The sequence below is a fragment of the Borostomias antarcticus genome (assembly GCF_949987555.1).
Source record: "Borostomias antarcticus genome assembly, chromosome: 9".
NCBI classification, from domain to species: domain Eukaryota; kingdom Metazoa; phylum Chordata; class Actinopteri; order Stomiiformes; family Stomiidae; genus Borostomias; species Borostomias antarcticus.
The window spans coordinates 23,892,820-23,916,309 of record NC_140242.1 but is presented as its reverse complement, the minus strand read 5'-3'; the positions used below and the strand labels follow the sequence as shown (position 1 = coordinate 23,916,309).

The 23,490-nt window shown below is 38.4% G+C and overlaps 2 protein-coding genes across 2 annotated transcripts; both read left to right on the top strand.

Annotated features, from left to right (window-relative positions):
* Positions 1 to 1,255: 1,255 nt before the first annotated feature.
* hoxd9a (homeobox D9a) lies at positions 1,256 to 2,417 on the top strand (the record flags this gene model as incomplete). Its single annotated transcript, XM_084443281.1, has 2 exons — positions 1,256 to 1,868; positions 2,176 to 2,417. 2 exons carry the CDS (start codon positions 1,256 to 1,258, stop codon positions 2,415 to 2,417), a joined length of 855 nt encoding a protein of 284 aa, XP_084299407.1.
* Positions 2,418 to 14,143: 11,726 nt separating this feature from the next.
* On the top strand, positions 14,144 to 15,318 carry hoxd4a (homeobox D4a; the record flags this gene model as incomplete). The annotated part of the gene is made up of 2 exons (XM_084443196.1): positions 14,144 to 14,612; positions 15,017 to 15,318. 2 exons carry the CDS (start codon positions 14,144 to 14,146, stop codon positions 15,316 to 15,318), a joined length of 771 nt encoding a protein of 256 aa, XP_084299322.1.
* Between the last annotated feature and the right edge of the window lie 8,172 nt (positions 15,319 to 23,490).

The window sequence follows — 23,490 nt, the reverse complement described above, 5'->3', positions numbered from 1 at the left end:
TTTCCAAAACTACCAAACGTTTTGACTTTCCGTTACATTAAATCGACAATTAAATATTAGTGCACGTTTTTTTCTGACAGTCAAATAAACACACACACACACACACACACACACAAGCAAACAAACACTCAAGTAGAAAGATCAAATGAGGTCCTAACAGTTTCATTATCCACTGCCTGCTGGGATATTAACGTGACAACTAGTTTATTCACCCTTTGGTCAGCATAGGCCAAATAATTGTTGTTGTTTATTTTCCCACGAGGCTGAGGGTTTCTTTGTAGACTAGACAGCCTATGATGTTCAAGCACAAATTCATTAACATTCCTCTGCTGTTTAGCCTTAAACTGAGAAAAACCCTAATCCCGCGCCTACAGTTGAGTTATAGGCCTACTTTTCATATTTTCATTTTTTTGCGTTTGCATTTTCAACCTCAACATTTATTTGAAACAAAACGTTTAAACAATAGCTTTATTGATGTTTTGGATAATTCCTTTTTCCTAAATGTATACTTAGCCTAAATGTTTACAGCACATCAAAACCTTTGCTCTTGTATATGGGCCTGCGTTTTGTAAAACATCAATCTGCACAGATTAATTTAATGCCAATAGTATTTTTTATTAAAAAAGCATTAGGCTAATGTAGACTATAATCAAACGCACCTCATAAAGTTTTTATTGATAGGCCTACATAAAGACATTATGGCTCCACTGAATAAATACCAGTATACAAATATGACTTCCTCTATGGATTAAACTTAAAAGACCAACAAGTGGCTCATTGTAACTAACAAGAGGACAAACAGAGAATAGGTGCGGAAATGGTGTCTAGTTATTTTACAACATGTTATTACATTTATTTTACGAGGGCTCAGTAGTCTATAAAATATTTTACAAGCATTCGGTGTATGACATACCTCATAGCGTTATCTTACAATTGTTTAGACATTCTCTATAATGTGCCATTGCATCAATGTTGAGTGGTGGTTGTGAAATAAATGTGTGTATTAATCTGTCGTGAAAAAATAGTCCGGCACCGCCCTTAGCCATATGCACGTTCAAATCACCTACTTACAAAAAAGTGACTTAAACTCTGAGAAATACCCTTTTTTATCCCACGGTTTATTTGGGATTGCTGAAAATTAAAAGACAAATGAAACATACCGTTATAAGCGGATTGATTTACGCACTGTATATTGGTAAATATGATCACGTGATTCATGTAACCAATCCCAGTAGATGAGACCAGCAAAAATACTATGATTGTTGGGAGGGAAGGTTCCCGTAACAGTGTGCCCTTTTATATGACTACGAAGGGATCAAACATGTCGACTAGTAGCACCCTTAGTAACTATTATGTGGACTCTATAATGGGCCATGAAGCGGAGGATGTGTATGGTGCGCGTTTTGTCCAGGGTCCGCACACCGCGACCTCAAGGCCACCAGGTGTAGGAGATAGTGCAGATTTTTCCTCATGCAGCTTTGCACCCAAGTCAACCGTTTTTCCGTCGTCTTGGTCCTCGGTTCACCCGCAGTCCTCCGGCGCAGTGTCAGGAATGTACCATCCCTACGTTCACCAGTCTCACCTCGCCTCGGACAGCAGATATGTTCGGTCCTGGATAGACCCGATATCTAACCACGTTTCCTTTCCCGGTTTTCACTCCAGCAGTCGACATTATGGAACAAAGACTGAAAGTTTACCACCGAAAAGGACAGAGACTGCCACATTTGAGACAGAGACTCCGGTCGCCGCTGATTACGCGTGTGGAATATCCGAGTGTCCTGAGAAAGTAGCGAAAGAGAGCATTGGCAGTGATATTTCCAGTCACAGCGAGCCTAAAGAAGAGAAACAACAACAACAACTTGACCCAAGTAAGAAAACGAAATTGCCCCCTGATTTACAACCCCAAGAACTGTACGAGCTGGGTGTGTAAAACCGGAGGTTTTACTAACCTATAAAAGTGTCTAGTTCATACCGAGGGCCGAAAAAAACTACTCTGGGTTATAAATTGGGTAGCCTATTTAACACCAATGTTTGGTAATAATTGCGCCCATAGACTCTGCCGTCTACCAACATAGATCTAAAGTTATTTTATCGTGACTATCACTTTTCTCTTCCCAGAAGTAAGTTGTATTTAACATATAATGATTTCAATTATTTTGTCCTCTTTTTTTTCAGGCAACCCAGCGGCAAATTGGATTCATGCACGTTCAACGAGGAAGAAGCGATGCCCATATACAAAATATCAGACATTAGAACTGGAAAAGGAATTTCTCTACAACATGTATTTGACAAGAGATCGACGTTATGAAGTTGCTCGAATTCTCAATTTAACTGAGAGGCAGGTCAAAATCTGGTTCCAGAACAGACGGATGAAGATGAAGAAGATGAACAGAGAGAGAGGTAGTAAGGATCAATAATGCTGACTGATGCCAGGGGTTGGTAGAGTTCTCACACATCTGACGCATTTGTCATGGTCAGAATAAAACTTAGAATAAAACTTTGGTTGGAGCTCGTGTACTTTTATTGTATTTGTAGAGGTAGCCTAACAAAAGGAAAGCTCTTCGTGCTTTCTGTCCTTCTCTTTTCTACAACTCTCAGATGCGTGTTAATTAGCCTACAAATAGTGGTATTCAAGGAATTTCAGAGATAACTTACATTCTTGAATATTTATTAGCCTACCTATCAGGGATTAAACCGGTGTCGTTTATAATTGTGTGTACAATTTAAACGTAATTTTTCGTATGTGGGATATATGTTGCATTCATTGTTTATATTCTCTGCAGATTGATATGGCACTGAGCAGCATCGCATGATTGTTTGCATATCTCGAATCGAGGACTAGACCTTGAAACCAAAGGGTAACTGAGCTCATGTTTGAGCATTTGTCTTGATATTTATATTGAAACAAACAAATGTTAAGCAAGAAACCTAGTGTAAGGGCATGTAGGCCTATCTGTAAGTTATGGAGATAGGCTTCCATAGAAATAAAGTGTAATTATTTTCTGTATTAGGCCCAAATGTAATCCCATATCAACCTCTGGAGAATTTAACATTGCTTATTCTTATAGCCAATAGAAAGACAAATGTAACCCCCACCGAAAGCGGTATATAGTAGCCTAAATATTTTGACACATTTTGTATTCCGAAACCCCAAGGTAGCCTGGAAGACTTATTACGCGAGTTGTTGTCTTCATCTTGGTTACAAAGTAGTGGCTTAATTCATGTATAAGAGAATCAATGACTAGAAATGTCATTAACATTCTAAGATTCCTCAGTTTATCCAGTTTCAGCCAACACTATGACTTGTAGGTTTGAGTGGATGTCACTTGAAACGTGAGAGAAGCCTGCATTGTTGTAGGATAAATAGTAATAAAGTCTTTACAATTGGGAGAAGTGTTGGACGGATTTCGAATTTATTGTCAAACCTGTACATATAATTACTTTAAAGCAGGAAGAAACGTAGTCCAATAAAGCCATAGTAGTGGCTAGACGTCTGGTCTAAATGAGTTTATGGGCCACGCAAGTAATTGCACTCTCCTTTGAAAATCCTGGGTGTTTGAGTCCGTTGCTGACAAACAGAAATGCAGACAGTTTTCTACAGCGTGTCTGGTCGATGGATTGTCTGTGTCCGTGGCTGGGAGGAAGTCACCCCCGCCCTAATGTATAGAAAGTCAGGTTTATTCTTCAACTGCATTTCCTATTGAGAGGGCAAAACTTCACATTGACTGCTGCTTGGTATAGGCCCTCGCAGCAGAATATATTGGTTTCTTGCGGCTGTGGTGATTTTTATAAATATTTTGAAAGATATGACCTTATTTCTATGTGTTTTAAAATGCCTCATGTTGTGATACATTTATAATGAACAATACCCCCATCTGCTCGTGTAGCCTATACGCATGCAAATTCTCTCGATATGAATGCACGAGTCTAGTCTAAATACAGTAGGTGAGTAACTACTTAGGTGAAAATAAAACTATACATACATTTATTCTCTAAACAATGACTAAGAACAGCATGTTACTGCAAATGGCACATCTTGGGTAATGGGCATATTTTGTGCACCCTTTTGCTTTCTCTCAGCGAGTGTATGCAACTGTCAGCAGCAGCGCTAGAGGGCGATGTTGTCCTAAGGAACGGTGTTTCTCCCACTACTGACAGATATAAGCCTTTAAGGACAAAGACCGTTGATTTTCTACCATTGAATGGGCGATTTTGTGGCTCACTCCCAAAGTTTGGATCGCTTACAACCGTGTAGATAAATGATTTGGTGACATCACAGGACATTCCCCTATACGTGTCTTTGTAAGACTTAAAATAGCAAACAGGAATATAGGCTAATCAGGACACTTTTTAGTGGTAAAACGAAGCAATAATTACACAACAATTAATGCTGTATGGTAACAGTTGGTTTGATAATTCCCTTAAGTCTTAAATACTAGGATAAATAGGCTAATAGGAGAATGTAGCCAAGTAGCCTACTACAACAACAGGTAGCCTATAAATAACAATGATAATTACGTTAATCCTTAAATAATATAACAACAACAATAAGGATGATGATAACAATCATACTACTACTAATAATAATAATAATAACAATAATACAAATTACAGTGTCAATTTGATTTGAACAACAACAACAATAGGGATACTGCTAGGCTGCTGCTAGGCCTGCTACTACTAGGCTACTACAATTTACTACTAGGCTACTACTAGTAGTAGGCTAGTAGTAGTTATAGCAAGTAGTAGTAGTAGTAATAGGCTAGTAGTAGTTGTAGTAGTAATACCAACACAATATAATAATAATAATAATAATACTAACAATACTACTACTAGGCCTACCACTACTACTACTACTAGGCTGCTGCTACTACTACTACTAGGCTACTACTACTACAACTAATAATAATAATAATAATAATAATAATACCAATAATAATAATCACAATCATAATCATAGTAGGCTATTCATAATCACTACAATATCAAATATTAAAATATGAACTTTAACAATTAAACTACAAACGTTCGTGGAGTCGTAAAATCCTATCGAAGAAAGGACAAAATTGTCCTATCTTTAACCAAAATATTTAGCAAGGTGGCATCATCACATGATTATTATTTGGGTTACACCAAGTAGGCCTAATTGTCTGTACAATCCACGGGCCATCTTATCAATAAGAAAATTGAAGTAGCCTATCTCTGTAGTTATTGGTTTGTGGTGTTGATCACTTATTACAAAACTGGTTTTAGAAATATAGCTAATTGTGATCATCCATGTTCCCGTTGTAGCTGATGGAAATAATCGTTGGATATGGTTAATCTCATAACAGATAGGCCTAAATAACAGGAAGCAAAACCTTTTGCTACTTTTAAAAGAAACCGCCGATATGTGTAGGCCTACAGTAGCCTAGGTATGCTTGATATGTGCTCAAAACTTCCTAGCCTATTAGCATATTGCCTGTAATAGCTGACTTCCTTGTTTAAAATGGGCAGTTAGCTGCCAGAGGATAATGAAGTTTATGAAGGAGGATAATGAAGAATTCGCCTGTTTATTTAAAATCATGTGCTGCCCTCCTACAAGCCAAATAAGCCATAGCAGTTTATTTTTAGACTATTTTTTTTCCCAAAGAGGGAGTAGGCCTAGGCTTTAGCTATCCACACGGTTCATGGTCTGTCTTTGCAATGTCAGTTTCAAACACTGCTCAGGTCCAAGAATTTTATAATCATGGTATAACACAGCAATTCCAGAGCTCGAGTTATCAAGCAAATCCTTGTGGAATTACGTGTCATTGCCACTGCTCTAAATTTCACAGATACGATAACTTACAGAGACAGCAACCCTTTACGACACCGCAAGAGACCGAGCTGCTACAATACCGCGACTATAAATCGTGCGGCGGTGATACTGGCCAGCTACCAGAGCGAATGAAATGAAAGCAAGCCAGTCTCTGTGCACAGACGCTCCCCGGACGAGACCCCAAGGTTGGCTGTCGTAAAATTGGCTTTCAAATCACGTAGGCTCCAGGTCTTGTGCAATACCCAACACTGTTCAGAATATCTGTGATGCTTTTAGATCATGATGGCAATAGTAGCTATGTTCAAGACCTTCTCTGTTGAATTGCCATCGGTGACCATCTATTACATCTGATAATGGAATTTCCATAAATGGAATGACGGATCTATAACATGGTAGAAATACACAAAAACCATGGAGAATTGTGATGGTTATTTAGCCTATATTTTGAACAACCTGCTGAACCATTTCAAGCTTATGTATCCATATCACACACAGGCACGCACACACACACACACACACACACACACAAACGCACGCTCGCGCGCGCGCACACACACACGCACACACACACAAACACACACACATATATTTCAGAAATGTAGATTTGAGCATCATGGATATACTCTATAAAGGCTGCTACATAGAACCATGTAAAAATGGAAGATCCCTCTGAAAAAGGTTCCAGACAGAAGCATTTCGAGGCGAATGTATGTTGTGTTTGGAACCCTAAATTGGCCTTTTTGTGAAAAAGCACCTTATCAGCCCAAGTGTTTGTCTCGATGCCTGTTCTTCTGTTGGACAGGCCTGCCAGTGATGATCTGACTGCAGCAGCCTGTTATAGCTCACACTCTAACTGCTCGACAGATTCAGAATGCAACACAGTGTTGCTAATCGTTCAGGGTTCGCAAGATGTGTTTGGCCACAGCTGTAATCTGGGTTTGAGGGTGAAAACAAGAACGTCTTAGCCTACAGCAGCATTTCTGTAGCCTATGTAAGGAGTATGACACAGAGTTGCATTGTTTGCCTAAAGTTGTATTCCAGTCCGGTTGCACGTCATTAAGCATGAGTGTCCAACTTTCCAGGTTTTTCCTTCTGCAGGAATGTTTCAGGCCTACACTTTATTTCTTTATCCATTTTTTCAGGCTTGTGAATATCTGTGAAGTCCCACAGTGACACTTTTCGATCATTGTTTCGAGGTAATTTAAATTGCATGTAGGCCTGTAGCCTATATTTCAATGTCCTATATTGGCAGTTCTGTTAATTTTCACTGTCTGATTTATCTCTGTGTTGTGTTTGTCTTTGTAAACTAATTAATTAAACTAAATTAAATTGTAAACTTTAATCTCTACTAGTTCTAGACCAAATAAGGTTGATCAACTAAAGCTAATGTATCATGTGTTGTGACTTTAACTTTTCAGAATAAGATATTTCATGTGAAGACAAGAACATTTTCGTTTCACGATCTATTGCTGACAATTTTAAAGGAAATAAAATGTGCATTAGCAAATGTTAAAGACAAAGTTGAAACATCTTAGTCCCAAAGAGGCCTAGCTCCTACTTTAAATACGAAATGATGATCATCGTGTCTAGGCCAACGCTTTTACGTTTCTTTAGTTAGGAAAAACAAAAAACGGTGAATTTGCAGCACAGAAATGACCAAATGTGTCGAGGGTTAAAACATGTGAAATCAAATTTGTCCAGGGACAACTTTGTCTCATTCCATATATCTGTGCTTTCTGGAGAAGAAACAGGAATGGCCAACTATTATGCGTAAAATAGGGGGAATTGCTGCAGTCCAAATTCCTCTTTGCAAGACCACAATTTACAACTTGGCAATAGACCTTTTTATGTGCTTCTATCGCCTGTCATTGGATGCCACTGGTCATGTGCAAGAGGCAAACGTCTTTATGGCTCTTTTCCTGATTTCCCAGGCGTGTTTTTCTCTGCATTCTGCATCTATAGCGTTCCAACCAAAACGCTTGTCTGCTGTCTCAAAATTAGACTTTTATTTAAGTGTGACCTGACCAAAGCTTAGCTAACTGTTTTGACTTGATCTGTCAGGAGGTTTCCCTGTACAAACTGAAGTCCTTGCCGAAAAGAGAACCTCTGCGCCGCAGGCAACTGTCTAACATGTATCATTCAGAGAGAAGACAAATGGATTACATATCTCCCTTAGGTAAGCTTTTTTTGTGATGATACGTTTTTATAAGCCATTTATTTGTATGTATTAGCAGTAACTTTGATCTGAATGCCAGGATACTAATTGCATCCGCAAGAGTAGCCTATATTAAGAACATCTTTGAACGATTAAGATTTTACCTTGCCTTACTTTGAAATAATCACAATTAAAACCTTTAAGTAGCTGAGTAATTTCATTAGATATTTTTGGAGTTTGCTTTCGTTTGCTTTTACAATGTGAATATCGTGCTAGTTTGGATAACTTGTGAAACGTTGCCTCAGTCCATGCACTGTAGCCTATGTTTGTGCAATGTAATCATTGATGTCGATGTTAATTGATGCTTTGTGTCACTACAGTGTCCAGTATAGCTCACGGAGTTTGGGGAGCCTATATTGGTTGACGGATGATTTTGGAAAGCTTAGTGAATCTGAGGAAACTGAATTTTGCATATCGGCACATTATTATAGGCTAATGATAGTGAAAAGTGATCAAGGTCTTATTTTCAGTTTCCATTGTTCAAGCAGTGAAGACCACCACACCCCCGATTAGACAATGTGATCCACAATCAAAGTAATGCACTCTTTTTGCAACAAACCATATATAATATGAATATAATTGGCATTCAATTTGAAGAATGCGGATAGATGGATGCACAATTAAATACCTAAACAATATAGCCTAGGCTATAGTAGCCTATAGGACAATTCTACGCTTTACACAATCTGAGCTATTCTGAAATGCAGAGATTGCCTTTCATTGAGCAGGCCTAGCAGTGGAGCTGTTTTCAGCGGCTGGGAGACGAGGCCGCGGAACAAAGACAGTATTTCACTGATGCCTGACAGGCAGCTGCGAAAGTATTTACAGCCTTACTGCAATGCGGCAAAAAAGAGCCTGGAAGGCAGCGGGGCCTGCCTGCCTGGGAATCAGAACCACAACGACCTTAAGATACACTAGACCATACCTGGCTCGAAATAGTTTCTCTAAACGCCAATAATTGGAACTAAGTCCCTAGAAAAGTAGCCTAGTTTCTTTGGTCATAAAATTGCGTATAGAATAAAATATTATGATACCCTGATTAAAGAAGAGCCTTTTTCTCGTAGGAGTCCTGCCTATTCTAGTCTCTGTGTTAGGGTATGGTGTTAGGGTATAGCCTACTCCTATAACATCACACATTAGTCATGTTTAAAAACCATATCAGCCTATACATCATAGGCTACTATAAATGATTCGCATCAAATAACGAAATAACAAATAAACAAGGCATATAAACCATTTAGTGCTATGTTGAATACCATGCACATACAGAACAGCCATGTAGTTTGTTTGTAAACATGCATAATGAATGTTAATTGTTGCTCCTCTGCAGCAGCAACAGGCTTGATGTGCTCCCTAGGGCGGAGAAGATACTGGATATGGTGAAAAAAATGAATATATTGAAATCATCCAGCAGAAGGCGCTGTTGGCCAACTGTCAGTTCCTCTGTTTTCTTTCCGCATCGTTTACCTTGTAGGTCACTGAACTGAAACCTGATTGGTCGCTGCAAACCATGTTGAATATAATGATAGGGCAATAGTTTGAGTTAACAGCAATGTTTCCCTGGAGTTTGTCATTTTTGTTCTGTTTTATATTATTTAGACTAAATTGCCTCGTCCTTGCTCATTTGCATATGATAGGTATAGGCTACAATGTTGTAATGTCCATCCAGCTTAATGTGTCCTCAGTTTTCTCGTCGTCTTAAAGCTTAAGATGTTTATAGTACCGTGAGATTTGCCAAGTGAGGGCTCTACATATACGATTAATGTCTATCAAGTGGTTCTGAATGAGTATGAAAAAAGTTTATTTTATTTTATTGTTTTGTTTTCATTACCTAGCACCCAGGATGCATAAACCAGACGGTGATAGGCATTCAGAAATAGCACCGTTTGGCATGGGGATCAAATTATACTGCTTTAGACATCTGCTTGTCAAAATCGAGCAAAATTAATTAATGTTTTGAGTTTTTGTTTTTGAAGCATACCTCTTCACTTTGACAAAGGACATTCGGTATTAAATTCAATCTATATAGTCTGAAATCAACAGATATAGTTCCAATGTCTCCATTTAGTGCACTGAATTTATATTGCAATGGCAGTCGCTTTTATTTTATAATGACAGCAGTGTAGGCGCCGTTATTGAATAAGTGCAACTTTGAGCGTTATTTATGGTATCAGTGCGGTGTCGTGAATGGCTGTGGGGGAACACGTGATGCCATTAAACTTTGTTTTATGGCCTGGGAGTTGACAAGCCAAAATATAATTCTCATTGTGTATTAGTAAGGCCGTTCAGATGGGTTGGAATAGAGCTTTGAATTGGTAGAAGGCACCTCTGATTTTGTCTGAATATGGATACGTTTGCTCACTGGTATCCGGTACATTGCAGCGCTCTTTGTGGTAAGATGCAGCGTTTTATTCGATAGGCTTGTGGACAGTGGCATGCGCAGGCTGATGTCATCAGGCGTCGTCTGTCTCGGGGTCTGTACAGTAGCCTGTAGCTTTGGAGAGATCACGACTAACCAGGGAAGTTTTACTCTAATGCTCCTAAATAGGCTATACGAATCTTATTTTGTGGCTAATTTCATAGGTAGCCTATTTTTCAATTAGCCCACGATGTTAGTAGCCTACTCCAATAAGTTAACGCCACAGTCAGCAATGTGTTTAGTCATTTCCAAAGTTATTTGAAAAATAAAAATGACATAGATATCAATACAACCGTAGTTCAAGTTTCTTATATTCAAATGATCTTATATTATATTTGACCACTTACTCCAATATTATGTTTGCATTAAACATCGTAAACTATTGATAGGTGGATATGATTTGGAGCTGTAGCCTATGTTCTTCATATTCCTTGAACATTTAATATGCAATTACAATCAGTTGCTGTTTGCATGGGAAATGTTGTTTGCAATGTTGTTGGTGGACCGTGGTACTGCCGAAGCCTTGCTGCATGAAGTAGAATGAATCTCTGTATTTTTGTGCAGTTAAAGGCCAATTCACGATGTACCAAAGTAGAACATTTTTCATATTACAACAGCTAACTTTGGGATGGGTAGGCCTATTGTATCTGGAAATACATGTCCAGAAATCAAACAGTTGTCACTACAGACAGCACAGCAGCTCACTAAATTATTGATGAGATATAAAGTAGCCATGAAATTATAAAAGCATTAACTTTAGAACCGTGATTCGCCTAAATAGGTGGACATGCTCTATCGCGCCCCCTAGAAGTCGAATTTCAATAGGACATTGTGTGAATTGTGGCAACATATGATCAACTTGAACAATGTAAGGATTTTTATCAAACATTTTAGTAGTAGGCTACTACAATATTTGTGTATGAAGTTTATTGTGAAAGATATCCACACATTTATGGGCATCTAGCTGAATCTAATTCTAGTCTATGAAATGACTGATTCAATGTAGCCCACCCAGAGAAACGTCAATTAGCCTACCTTTACCTGCCTATTTCGATATACAGTAGCCTAGGCCACAGTTTCCCTTTAGTTAGCAACAAACTGGACACTGCATAATCCTCCTGGCTCAGTATAATGCTGCTGTGCTGATACATTACAACAGATGAAAACACAATAACCTTTGTGATGATTAAGAAACTTTTATGATAACTAAATTCTGTTTCTGATTTAATTCCCTTAAATTTCAGAGAATATGTAATCATTTTGATTTTGATAAGGAAATACAGAGTATTTTAACTCAATTGTAATGAACAGTTAAATGACGGTATGATGAAAGAGAAAACAGGCTAAAAGACAAGTGCTGACTCTATCCTTCTTTTGTTCCTCTGTGGGCCCAGCTATAGCCTACTCAGACTATCTTGGCTTTGACCCGTCTGAACAAGTCGCAGGGCAAGGTGAAACACAGGTCACACTGTCTCACAAATATTAAAATACGAAGTATTATTATAGGCTTGGTAAATATTTAGTTATTTTTTATTTAAGAAAACCATATTCATTCGAAATATAGGCCTACAATTTAACGAAGAAAGATCACAAGAGTATAAATGCATATAGGCTAGAATAGAGCCTACAGAGATTGACATATATGTCGCGCAGGCCTCAGAGGCCTACACATATGATAGGCTCTACACACAGCATAGCATTGAATATAATCAAATTAAGCATTTGGGAGACCTAGAAGTTTCTGACATCAGTTTACCCATCTCTAAATATATAGATGATCATTTACTTTTCGTTCTCCTAAAACCTTGGTTTGTTTTGTGGATAAAAAAAGAAAAAAATTGTAGGAATAGTGTAGGGACGAATAGTGATTTCACAAATCAAATGTTTTAACGAAACGAATGATTTGACAAAATGTCACATGCACCCAAACCACCAGGCAGGACTAGAACGCAGGCTACCCTAGCTTCCCTTCTCATGACCCTATAGGTGTGATGGTCGTCAACTGATCGTTCAGGGGGGATTCGTGAACTTTTGGACTCTTTGAGCTGTCTACAAAATACAAATAATTGAACTTTTTGATATGTTTGTAAATGATTTCGTTTGACCCCCGTGGCCTTTGGCCGTTTGCCTTAGAGTCCACTCAATATTCAAGCTTTGGACAGTGACCAGAGCCGGCTGGTAAACTTGCATTTAGGCTACATTGAGTCATTCTAACATTATAGTCCGTCGTCTACATTGATTTTTGCATACCCTGTGTTTTGTAAAAGCCTGTTTCATTTTTTTTCTTTCTTTCTTTTATCCCAAAGGGTATGTGAACTTAAGCGATAGGCTAACTGAATACGATAAAGTGCTAGCTTTCTGTGGTGTCTGGATATCCTGATGGACCTATTTGGATATCTAGATATTTGGGAAATCGTTTCCACTACAACATATAGGCTATTAGGCCTATACATTTCCACATTGAATATCGCAGTAGATTTGACCTTATGGAAGACATCGAATGACGAGGAATTTTAAGGAGAGATGGTACCTTTATCCGTCGTCTATATATACCCTGTAGAACCGAATTTGTGTGATGAGATCCCAGTCACAGATTCAGTTCTAGGGGAGTATATGGTCGATGCAAAAACTTCGACTTATAACCCTATTAGTTCTCTCAGTCTTGGTCACGGGGGACGTGGCGCCTATTGATTGATTTCAGTTAAGTAGCCAATAGTGACAGAATAAAATATATCCTGATATATTCGACTTGTGCTTAAAGTGTAGAATAATGTGTCCTATAGCCTGTTATTGTAGGCTATATTCTCGTGTGTACAGTACAGTACCATGTGTTGGCTAACTAGTGATGCATTGCCACAAAGTAATCTGTAATGGAATCATGTCAATGGACAATGAAACTATGACATCTGAATACGTAACGTTAACAATACAATCTTGTCACTTTTTGCCTATATCTGGTGTAGTAGGCTAATGGTCGTTGTCTTTGTGATATAGCAACTTGCTATGAACAAGAGACTACAATCTCAATACCTACATTTCTAAAAGTGAACCATAGTTAGGCTATAAGCAATTAAGTTAGGCTATTTTATTTTCGTTCGTTTAGAAATACAATATCACTAAATTAGACGTTGGTACTGGTTGTGTAGCCAGAAGGCTCCCCAGATGCCATTGAAAGGATGGGGCAGATGAAAAGATGAGATTCATGTAACTTTTGGATGACCCCTTCTTCACAAAGACCGTCTCCATCAATGGTCCCCCGCTTTTATTCATCTCTCTTTGTGCGAAGGCACGTTTTGTATCTTTTGTTTATTTATCTGTCAAACTCTTGGCTTTAGTTTGATTTAGTATTGTACAACATTAAACATATTAACCACATTGTTGTATAAAATCAAAAAGTCTATCCAAACTATGTATTGGTTATATTTTGATAGATGTGTATTATTGAGAACCAGTCATCACCATTAATAAACAAAATTATATTGCATTTTAATGATAATTTTCATTAATTTTCAATTAACATTTCAAACATGCTCTTCGCAATCGGTGAAGTGTTTTATGGGACAGTTTTATTAGATTATTAAGGTGTTGGGAAGTTAGTGAATATTGCTGCGAGGTATTTACCCGTTTATGGACTACCTTCACCTCTATTGGCCAATCCAGTCACATGGTTCCCTAACTTTATTCAGTTGACACCAAGTAGGAGGGCTCTATGAACGGCGGAAAAAAAGACTACTCGAGAAAAATTAGTATTTTCTACCTTCAGAAATTAATGGCCATGAGTTCGTATATGGTGAACTCTAAGTATGTGGATCCAAAATTTCCTCCTTGTGAGGAATATTCGCAGAATAGCTATATACCTGACCAGGGCACGGGCTACTACAGTCCATCGCAAGAAACAGAGTTCCAGCATCCAGGAATCTATCCACGGTCAAACTACACCGAGCAGCCTTTCAGCTGTAACACTGTGCAGGACTCAACAGTGCAGCCACGGGGTCATGTGCAGGAGAGAGCCAGCCATCCTAGCCCTTTCCCCGAACAGACCGCGCAGTGTCCCCCGGTCCAAATGGCTAGTCCCAGGACTTGTGGACAGCAACAAAACACAAAGAACCAAAACGGAATACAAGCCAAGCAGCCTGCAGTAGTTTACCCTTGGATGAAGAAAGTCCACGTTACTACTGGTGAGATGCACTTCTCCCTTCCACTTCTCTTTAAGGCCAACTGAGGTCTGGTATTTTAGCCACCACAAAATCGTTCCTTGAAATATTTATGGGCTTCTTTGAAGGGCCCTTCAATTACACCAGCCATAAATTTTCATTGCTCGGGAAATAGGCCGCTTGCCGACCGTCTTTGGGCTCTAGAAAATACCTAGTTTGATAGGCTATAGCTTTTTGGTGAATAGAAATGTTTGATATAAGTAGGGAGAAAATATTGCTAAATACATTGAGGATATGTCTTCACTCGCTCATCGTTTCCGGAGCGAGTTTCCCCATTGTTGTTATCTAAAAGTTTGAGCGTCCCGTGCGAAGGTTGTTGTTTAGTCAACTGGAGTTACATTTGGTTCGCTATGTGTTGTCTTTCACAGTGAATCCGGATTACACGGGACCTGAGCCCAAACGATCAAGGACAGCTTATACAAGACAGCAGGTTTTGGAACTGGAAAAGGAATTTCATTTTAACAGGTATCTGACCAGAAGACGTCGGATAGAGATTGCCCACACGCTCTGTCTCTCCGAGCGACAGATCAAAATCTGGTTTCAAAACAGAAGAATGAAATGGAAAAAAGACCACAAACTACCAAACACAAAAGGGAGATCGGCTTCATCCTCCAGCCAACATTTACAAAGTATTCAGAAGGACATCCAGACTGATATCACAACTTTATGAAGGAGTTGCAGATCTCGTACTCGTCTGTAGTGAATTGTAGGCTATATAAAAGACAAAACTGTATTTGACTTTGCATGTCTCAAATCATGGCATTTTGGTCATTTCTATTACATGCATATACACAGCCATAACCAGGAGCCGCGGAAGTGTTGGCTCACAGCTGAGTCAAGATCAACCATTGTAACTGATACTGCAGAGGACAAGCTTCACGTGCTTCCAAGACAATAAATCGAGTGAAAACCTTTCATTTTGGATAATTGCCTTTGGAAGACGTTTTATGATGATCTTTGTGACGATCATTCATTCTTGAGGATGTAGTTCACTGTATCCACTCATGTTCTCACATGCATTCTCGCCACTTAAATACGGCCTGAGATTTCATGTTAAACGGGAAAAAAAGACATCAGGTGAGATTTTTGTACAAACTGAGTTAGAAAGATATTTTAGTGTAATTCACAGAGCACTCATAACTACCTAAATGTTTTGCATAGCCTAATATAGCCTCGCTAAAAAAATCTGACAATATACATTCAAAACATTCGTTGCAAAACATGAATTTGCAACTACAGTAGGCCTCCAATATTTATATCTTACTTGTATAAGATAAAGCATCACATTTTGGCGCAATTAGGCCTCTGTGTAAGTTTATCCTATCTTAAAATGTTCATCTTAATTTGCACAAGAAGGCTTTGAAACTGCGCAAATTTCTATCCAAAAGTAAGACATTCCTGTGTGTTAACTATTCTGAGAGCCCTTAGACGGTTATAAATCTCTCTTGACATCTTTGTAAACAATGTACATTTTAAGATGCTCTCCCATTGAATCAGAAAATCTTACATGAAAGTCTCCTTGTTCCTGCATGGCATCAAATTGATATGTGTTAGATGTGCTTCACTAGTTTTTGGACCAGTAATATCAAATTATACTGAAAAAAAACCTAGATATTGAGGAATATGATTATGTTTGTTTCCCCCAATATAGTGTTTACATTTCATTATGATTATTTATTTGAATATATATTTGTACATTTATTGTACACAGCAGTTGTAAACATATCCGAGGTACATTTAATTTAGACAAAAATAGGCTAAGTTTAAAACTGTTGTGGCTTATTAGCATGGTTAAATTTTATGCAAGGAAAAGTAGTGTAGTTAATAGGTCTACGTTTAGCTGCTAAAATCTAACCATAGGCATTCATTTACACAAAACTAACCCGAGGCATTCATGTCATGTTTGAAGACAGATATTCTGGTATTATTCCTATCATTGTCCTCGTGACAAAAAGAGAGGAGCTCACACATTGCGAAGATGTCTTCTCTCTGAAGTCTTCACGGTGAGGAGTTGAAAAGGTATTTCAACTGAAGTTCGACAAAGCTGCAGCGGCAGGTTCATCCAGAGGACACTGTTTCTATCGCCTTAGACAGATTTCAGCCGCAAGGACTGACCTCTAAACCCTTGACCCACCGGACCTACGGCCTTTTCAGGCGCTATTCGCATTGAGTTTCATTTAAGGACTTTTTCCCACTAGGCTATAGTATTGAGATGCTATAGAATATTGGACGCTTGTATAGGCCTATGGTTAAACTTATGTTATTTTAAAGGCCAATATTTATTCAACCAGATGCACCCCAAAAAGGTTTATGTATTTGTGTGTCACTATGTCAATATGCAATCTGTCTGATTTTATTTTTGTACACACTTTTTATCCTGTATCGTGCATCCAGTTGTCGTTTGAAAAGTTTATTGGAAAAATAAAGATTTCTACTTGATACGCATTATAAATGAGACAATGTTTCTCTTCAATGAAATTAGTCATCTATGGGTTTCGGTCTAACGTTTCATTTCTGCACATGTAGTAGGGCCTATACTAATCCTTAATACGTGATCAAGAATCTCTGAATCTGTGATTGTGAGTCTCTTTATATCTGGTGTGGCTTTTTAACTGTTGGGGAAACTTAGAAGACCTCAATACTGGGTGAACCTTTAGGCCTATACTCTGTGACATAGTTCGTGACGTTACATTGCACATTAAACCATGAAATTCCAAACGGGCTTCGCCTGTTTGTAGAGAATCATTATTCGAGATATGAGCAAATAAGTCTACTCATACAGCGACATTACAGGTTTGCGCAAATCGCTCGCCAGCACACCCCAAACAAAAAGGGTCTGAAACCCGGATTTGGGGTCACAGGCCTATTAGATTAGCTTAAACCCCGCATTCCCACTCCCCGAGCTTGTAGCGTCTACCTTTAGACCATGGGGCATAGTTGTAGTGCCAAGCTAACGCTCAGCCTATGGATCTAGACCAAGACGTGCTATCCTATCATGGCTCCTCTACAGGACACACTAGGACCCCCATTGTGACCAGCCATGGCATTATTGTTGACTAACCTCTAGAAAGAGCCCACCCAGCAAGGTCTAACTAGTACTGGCACGGGTTTGGGGACATATTTATGCTAATCAGATTTATACACGTCATACAAATATAAATGCGTAATGGCCATCACCTTTTCATTTGTACAGGTGCCCATGATCTCAGGGTCCATATTGGAACAGATTTATGTGCCTGTGTGTGTGTGTGTGTGTGTGTGTGTGTGTGTGTGTGTGTGTGTGTGTGTGTGTGTGTGTGTGCGCGCGCGCGCGTGTGCGCGCGTGTTAGTGAGTGAGTGAGTGAGTGAGTGAGTGAGTGAGTGAGTGAGTGAGTGAGTGGGTGAGTGAGTGAGTGAGTGTGCATATGTGTTGTGTGCCTGTGAATGAGTGAGCGCATGATTACAAACGGTTGAGTGTGCTGTGTGTGTTCAGTGTGTTCAAATGTGCGCGCGTTTAGGGGAAGTCGAGAGGCTACATGCGCTTCTTTTGGCATAGAAGCACATCCACCTTCAGTTTCTCAATGTAGCCCTACATCCTTTCCAACTGTCACTGTGCGCATACAATAGGCTATAATGCCATAAGTAAACAAAAGCCACATGTATTACGCATTCGTAGCCCATACATAACAACAGTTTACCTTGAGACTATCAAAGGTTAGCCTTTGCAACCTATCTCAGCTGAGTCATGAATTATATAGTCTCTATCCTATAACATTTTCAAAGAACATGTTTTGCAATGTGGCGATTATTGTCTTTGGTATACTGAGCAGCAGAACAGTGGAATCATGATGAAATGCATGTAAGCTATCATATGGTGAGAGAAAGCAATCATATGTCAGACCAACCCTAAAACGTGCAGTGTGCATTGACCTACATGTGTGAAAGCAATACATGAGAGCCAAAGCCAGTGCCGCTTCCAATGACACTGCACCGAATAGGAATACACCATTGCCGCGCTCACAATGGCTTTCATACGGCCATATTTGATTTCCAGCTGTTCGCAGAAAATGTCTTCGCCAAGCGAGACAGCCCCTTAAGATGTATTAAACTGCGCTGTCTGCATTCGAAGATATAATTCGGAGACTATACCGCTCCTCTCTCTATTTCTGACCACGTGATTGTCTAAATAATTAATGCAGCACGTCCCCTAGAAACACGGCGTCGTCATTAATCGCAAGGACTCTATCAGACTTGAAAACTGAGGAGATCCCAAGAAAATAATATCCAAACGGTCTGATACGCAACGCAACTGTAGCCTTCTCTTTAGCACAGCATCCGAACCAATGGAAGCTTGGTAGGTAAATATTTTAGACTTTTTTTGTAAGATGGTAAATGACCATGTCTGTCAGATATTTGATAAATAGTGCCCTTTGATGTGCGCCTTCGACAGACTGAACTTGTAATGGTCTCTCCTCAATGCTGTGCTTTTTATGAGGGGAAGCCTATGTAGTAGCCTAGCCTAAGCCATAGTTCTCACATTTTAGGCTATTTAACAGTGTCAATGTAAACCTTCTGATGCTTAACTAGACTAATATAGGAAGATATTCAGCTATCTTTGACAATACTATATTTATGAGTAGCCTATATGGTTGGGCAGCTAAAGTTCGTTTTGGTGTGATGTATAAGGCCTCTTGAAATCTTCGTAAAGAGCTATTCAGTCATAGACAGCAACAATGTGACTAAAAGTGGTAGCCTACATATTATAGGATATGTCGTGTAGGAGAGTTGATATAGCTTTTTTCAATGGGAAACATCCAATAGGCTACATGCGTTATGCACACACAGTTCCGAAACAACGAGGGGGCATTTCTCCTTCGATTGAAGTCGGGCAACATTCAACTTCTAACAATGTTTTAATGGGTAGCCTAGCCTATAATTCCAAATGTATTTGCGAGTTGTGGAAGTTGTGTTTGAGCGGGTTGACAGTTATCTGACTCGTTGTAAATCATTCTCAGTAATTCCTGAAAGGGTGCGAGGCTGTTGGGGGGCCGGGCGAGGACTGTAAATCTTTCACTTTTATTACCCCCCGAACATATGCTGCGACGCTGCTACAGCATCCTCTCCTCGATGCATGGTACCTCGGACAGCATCCCCACCGTCTTTATGGCTCCATATCCATCCAATTGGCTTTTCTGCTCGCAAATTGTCCTTTGAAGATATATTTTCTGTTTACATCGAAAACAGTGGTCATAGAAAGAAAATATTTCTTAAATTCCCGGTGTTATTTTTTAAAATAGGCGACCATGTGTGAGCAGGGTGTAAAGATAGACACAGCAGACAAAAGGGGGTTCACAAATGTTTTATTTGAATACAACTACTATCATTTTCTACGGTATTTTCTCATGCATTATCCCATATTTATCTATGGCTTTATAAACTACTCATAACGCATAGCTTATAGGCCGGTCAGAACAATCCAGTATCGAATGTGAAAGAGCAAATATAGCCTAGTTACAGAAATGTTTATGGTTTCCAGTAGCGTCTGAACAATGAAAATCTAAATCAATATGCAAATGAAAATGCACTATTTGGCTATAAATAAATAAAATATAAATAAAAGTTATTTATTTGCCAAATTGTTTGCAAAAAAGGTAGAATTGGAATTCACCCCAGGCAATTACAGGTTACGGAATGGAAGATGACCAATGCAAAATATAAATTTGTAGAAAGTAGTGCACTGGTATGAACAAAAGCAATATAAACCAAATTGTGAAATATCAACTGTTACATGTGAATATTGAGAATATGTGCCACAACGTGGAAATAGAACAACCCGTCATCTATTCACGGATATACGAGATAAATCCTATGTTGTATTTTCGTCACAGTTCAGATAATGAACTAAAATGGATCTGTGAGGTAAGGCTAAGGCTTGGTTGAAGAAGCAGCCTCAATCAGAACAATCTGGAATTGATCACGTGAACAAATATGCTTGTATTTTAAGGCTGTGCCTTTATTTGTCATCATAAGCGTTCTGAAACACCAAAATCCTAATGTTAGCTCCAAATGTGTGACTGCTTTTTGAAATGCTGTATCCCAATGGGTGATTGATTGCCAGGGACTTTTTTTTCTGGAATAAGGATACCTTCTTCGCTTTTTATTGGTAGTTGAATGTGAGTCTTTCCATTCTATCGGGAATACTGTCTGCATTGGTATATGGAAATGTCTGGAAAACAGCAAGATCAGGTTTAGGACAGTACTGTCTACAGACAAAGGGTGAAGGATATATCCTAGAGACTGCATGGAGAGGAATTGAGACTGAGAAGCATTGATATGATAAATTGATACTGCAGGTAAGAAACTGCATAGCAAAATGCAACCTTTAACCACGGGTTTACATAATGCAACCTTTAACCACGGGTTTACATAATGCGAGAGAATAAATATGATGTATTCCATTCAAAGGTGGAGATCTTTATTAATATCGTTCTCACTGGTAACTAACTACAGTCATAAGGATTTCAAGGCAGATTCACAATTTTGAAACACCGCTTTGAAAGGTTACCGTGGACAGATAGACTATATTTTGATGGTAGGTTTTCAGCTGATTTTGCATTTTGATGTTAACTGCCTACAAGGAAAGGCAGAAACAGAAAAAAAAACTTTTCATTGTGACTCCCAGATTGTTAGATCGTAAATCACATTAATTTGTTGTCTTATCGTCACAGTGATGCTAGACATGATTTATGTGGTTTCAACTATATGGCTTTGTTAACCTGCAATGTTATTATATTTTACATTGTATCAGATGGTTTGCTTTAGATTTTATACAGGGAATAGACTAGGTTAGACAAGACTAGGCTGAGAATACAAGCAAACATTCAACCAATATTATATTTATAAATAGTTCGTTAGCCTACTTTATGTTTTCATATTGGATGCATATAGCCTAATCTATGATCAGGCATCCAATATGAGTAATTTTATGGAAAGAAACTTTAGCTTGATTAACAATAGCAGATCACAGGTTTATTGTTTTTTCTCATTCTAGATTGTGATAGCTACATTCAGTTCATGCTGAATTATATCGCCTGCATTTTTGACTACTCTAACTTAGTGTGGAATTATAAGAATTGTTACTGCCGATATTTTATTTAAATGTGGGATAAAGATGGATGTTAAAAAATCTATCTGAACGACTTAAACTAAACCTTCGTTGAAGAATCCTGGATGTAGTGAACCAGCCAAGCTAGCGATAATAATCAAATGAATATTAGGAATACAGCCTAAATAAAAAAGATCACTTAGAGAACTAGAGTTTTAAAATTAACCTTAGGCTATATTTTCTAAAACATGTAAGAAATTGCAAGACGAATCAATAGCATAATTAAATGTCTAAGGATACGCTTGAAAATATTATTAATCTGTAAATTTGCTTCCCAAGGATGCACCAAAAGATGTGGAATTATGATAAACGTTTTAGCCTACTGCAACTCTTACGACCAAAAGCATAGTGGGACTATGTAGACAACAACGATGAAGTAATAACACTTGTCCTACATTTTAAATACAATTCACAGTGCCATTTCTTGAGTCGGCCTATTGTATATACCAAACTTACCGTAACACTGCGTAGGCGAGAACACTGTTGTCTCAAAAGAGGATCATGTCTGGTTGCACTATACGCCCCCCAAAGCACTTAAACATATTATTTTAACAACATTTTTTGCATCATTTCAGAATTTCACGCTGAGAAGATAATCATAGGCCTATATTTCTAAAAAAAAAAAAAAAAAATTCAGAGAGACATTATTCTCATAGCTTGGCATCGCCAGACCAATTTAGCATGAGCTCGCAGGTTCGTCTGTTCCCATGCTATTATTCTTAAATACCCAGATAAACTGGCAGAAATAAACTCGTTGTAAAGCGCGAGGATTAGAACTCACATAGCATAGCATGAATTGCCTATTTGTTAGGTTAAACTCCAAATTAAGAGACCATGCGTCCCATCCTCATCCAGGGTTTCAGCTTTAAAACACTGGTGAAAAGTTCTGTGCTGAGGCTTTCATTGTGGCTAGTCCCTTCCGTTCGTTGTTCATTAATCTTTGAGTTATTGCTGAACGAGCCAAAGGTCACCCAAAAGGCTTATGACTGCTAAATATTTTGTCCGGCTCTTCATTGAACAGAATCGCCTGCTAAGATATACTTTTTCCAAGCACAGCTATCGTTTGTTTCAAAGAACGGTTTGCATGGAAATACGGTCCACATGGTAGTCTCAGGCCAGAATTGTGAGGTTCATTTCTCAAAATGAGAGAGACTTGGATGAGTTCTGAGGGATCATCCAAGTAATATTATATTTGGTGAAGTTTTTATTTTCAACTTAAATGAAGTCTGCAACAATCCCATGAAGGATATGTAAAATGCATCTTTAAATTACAGTTGATAGCCTATAAATCACATAGGCCTTCTTGTCTTCACGTAAAAGTGATTTTTAATCAAAGCATTGTCTTCTTTTTCAGGTCCAGGTGGAAGTAATGAAGAGCGCGTGCGAAAAAACACAAAAGATTCGCACAAAATAAGGTGATAATATATTTTTATTTCTTTAATTAATGCTGTACCTAATAGTTTACAAAGTTCAATTCGTTAGTAGCCTATTAATTCATATAAAATAAAATGAAAATATTATTCTCTGCACAATCAGATATATACATTTATGTCATATGTCTTTGGCAATGTAGGCTAATTATTACTGCCATTTCTATAAATATTTGAAGGGCTCCTGCAAAAGAGAGAACAAAAACATATTGATTAGGATTATGAGATGGCCTACATACAGTCGTCTAATATAGTTTCTCTGTCAAAC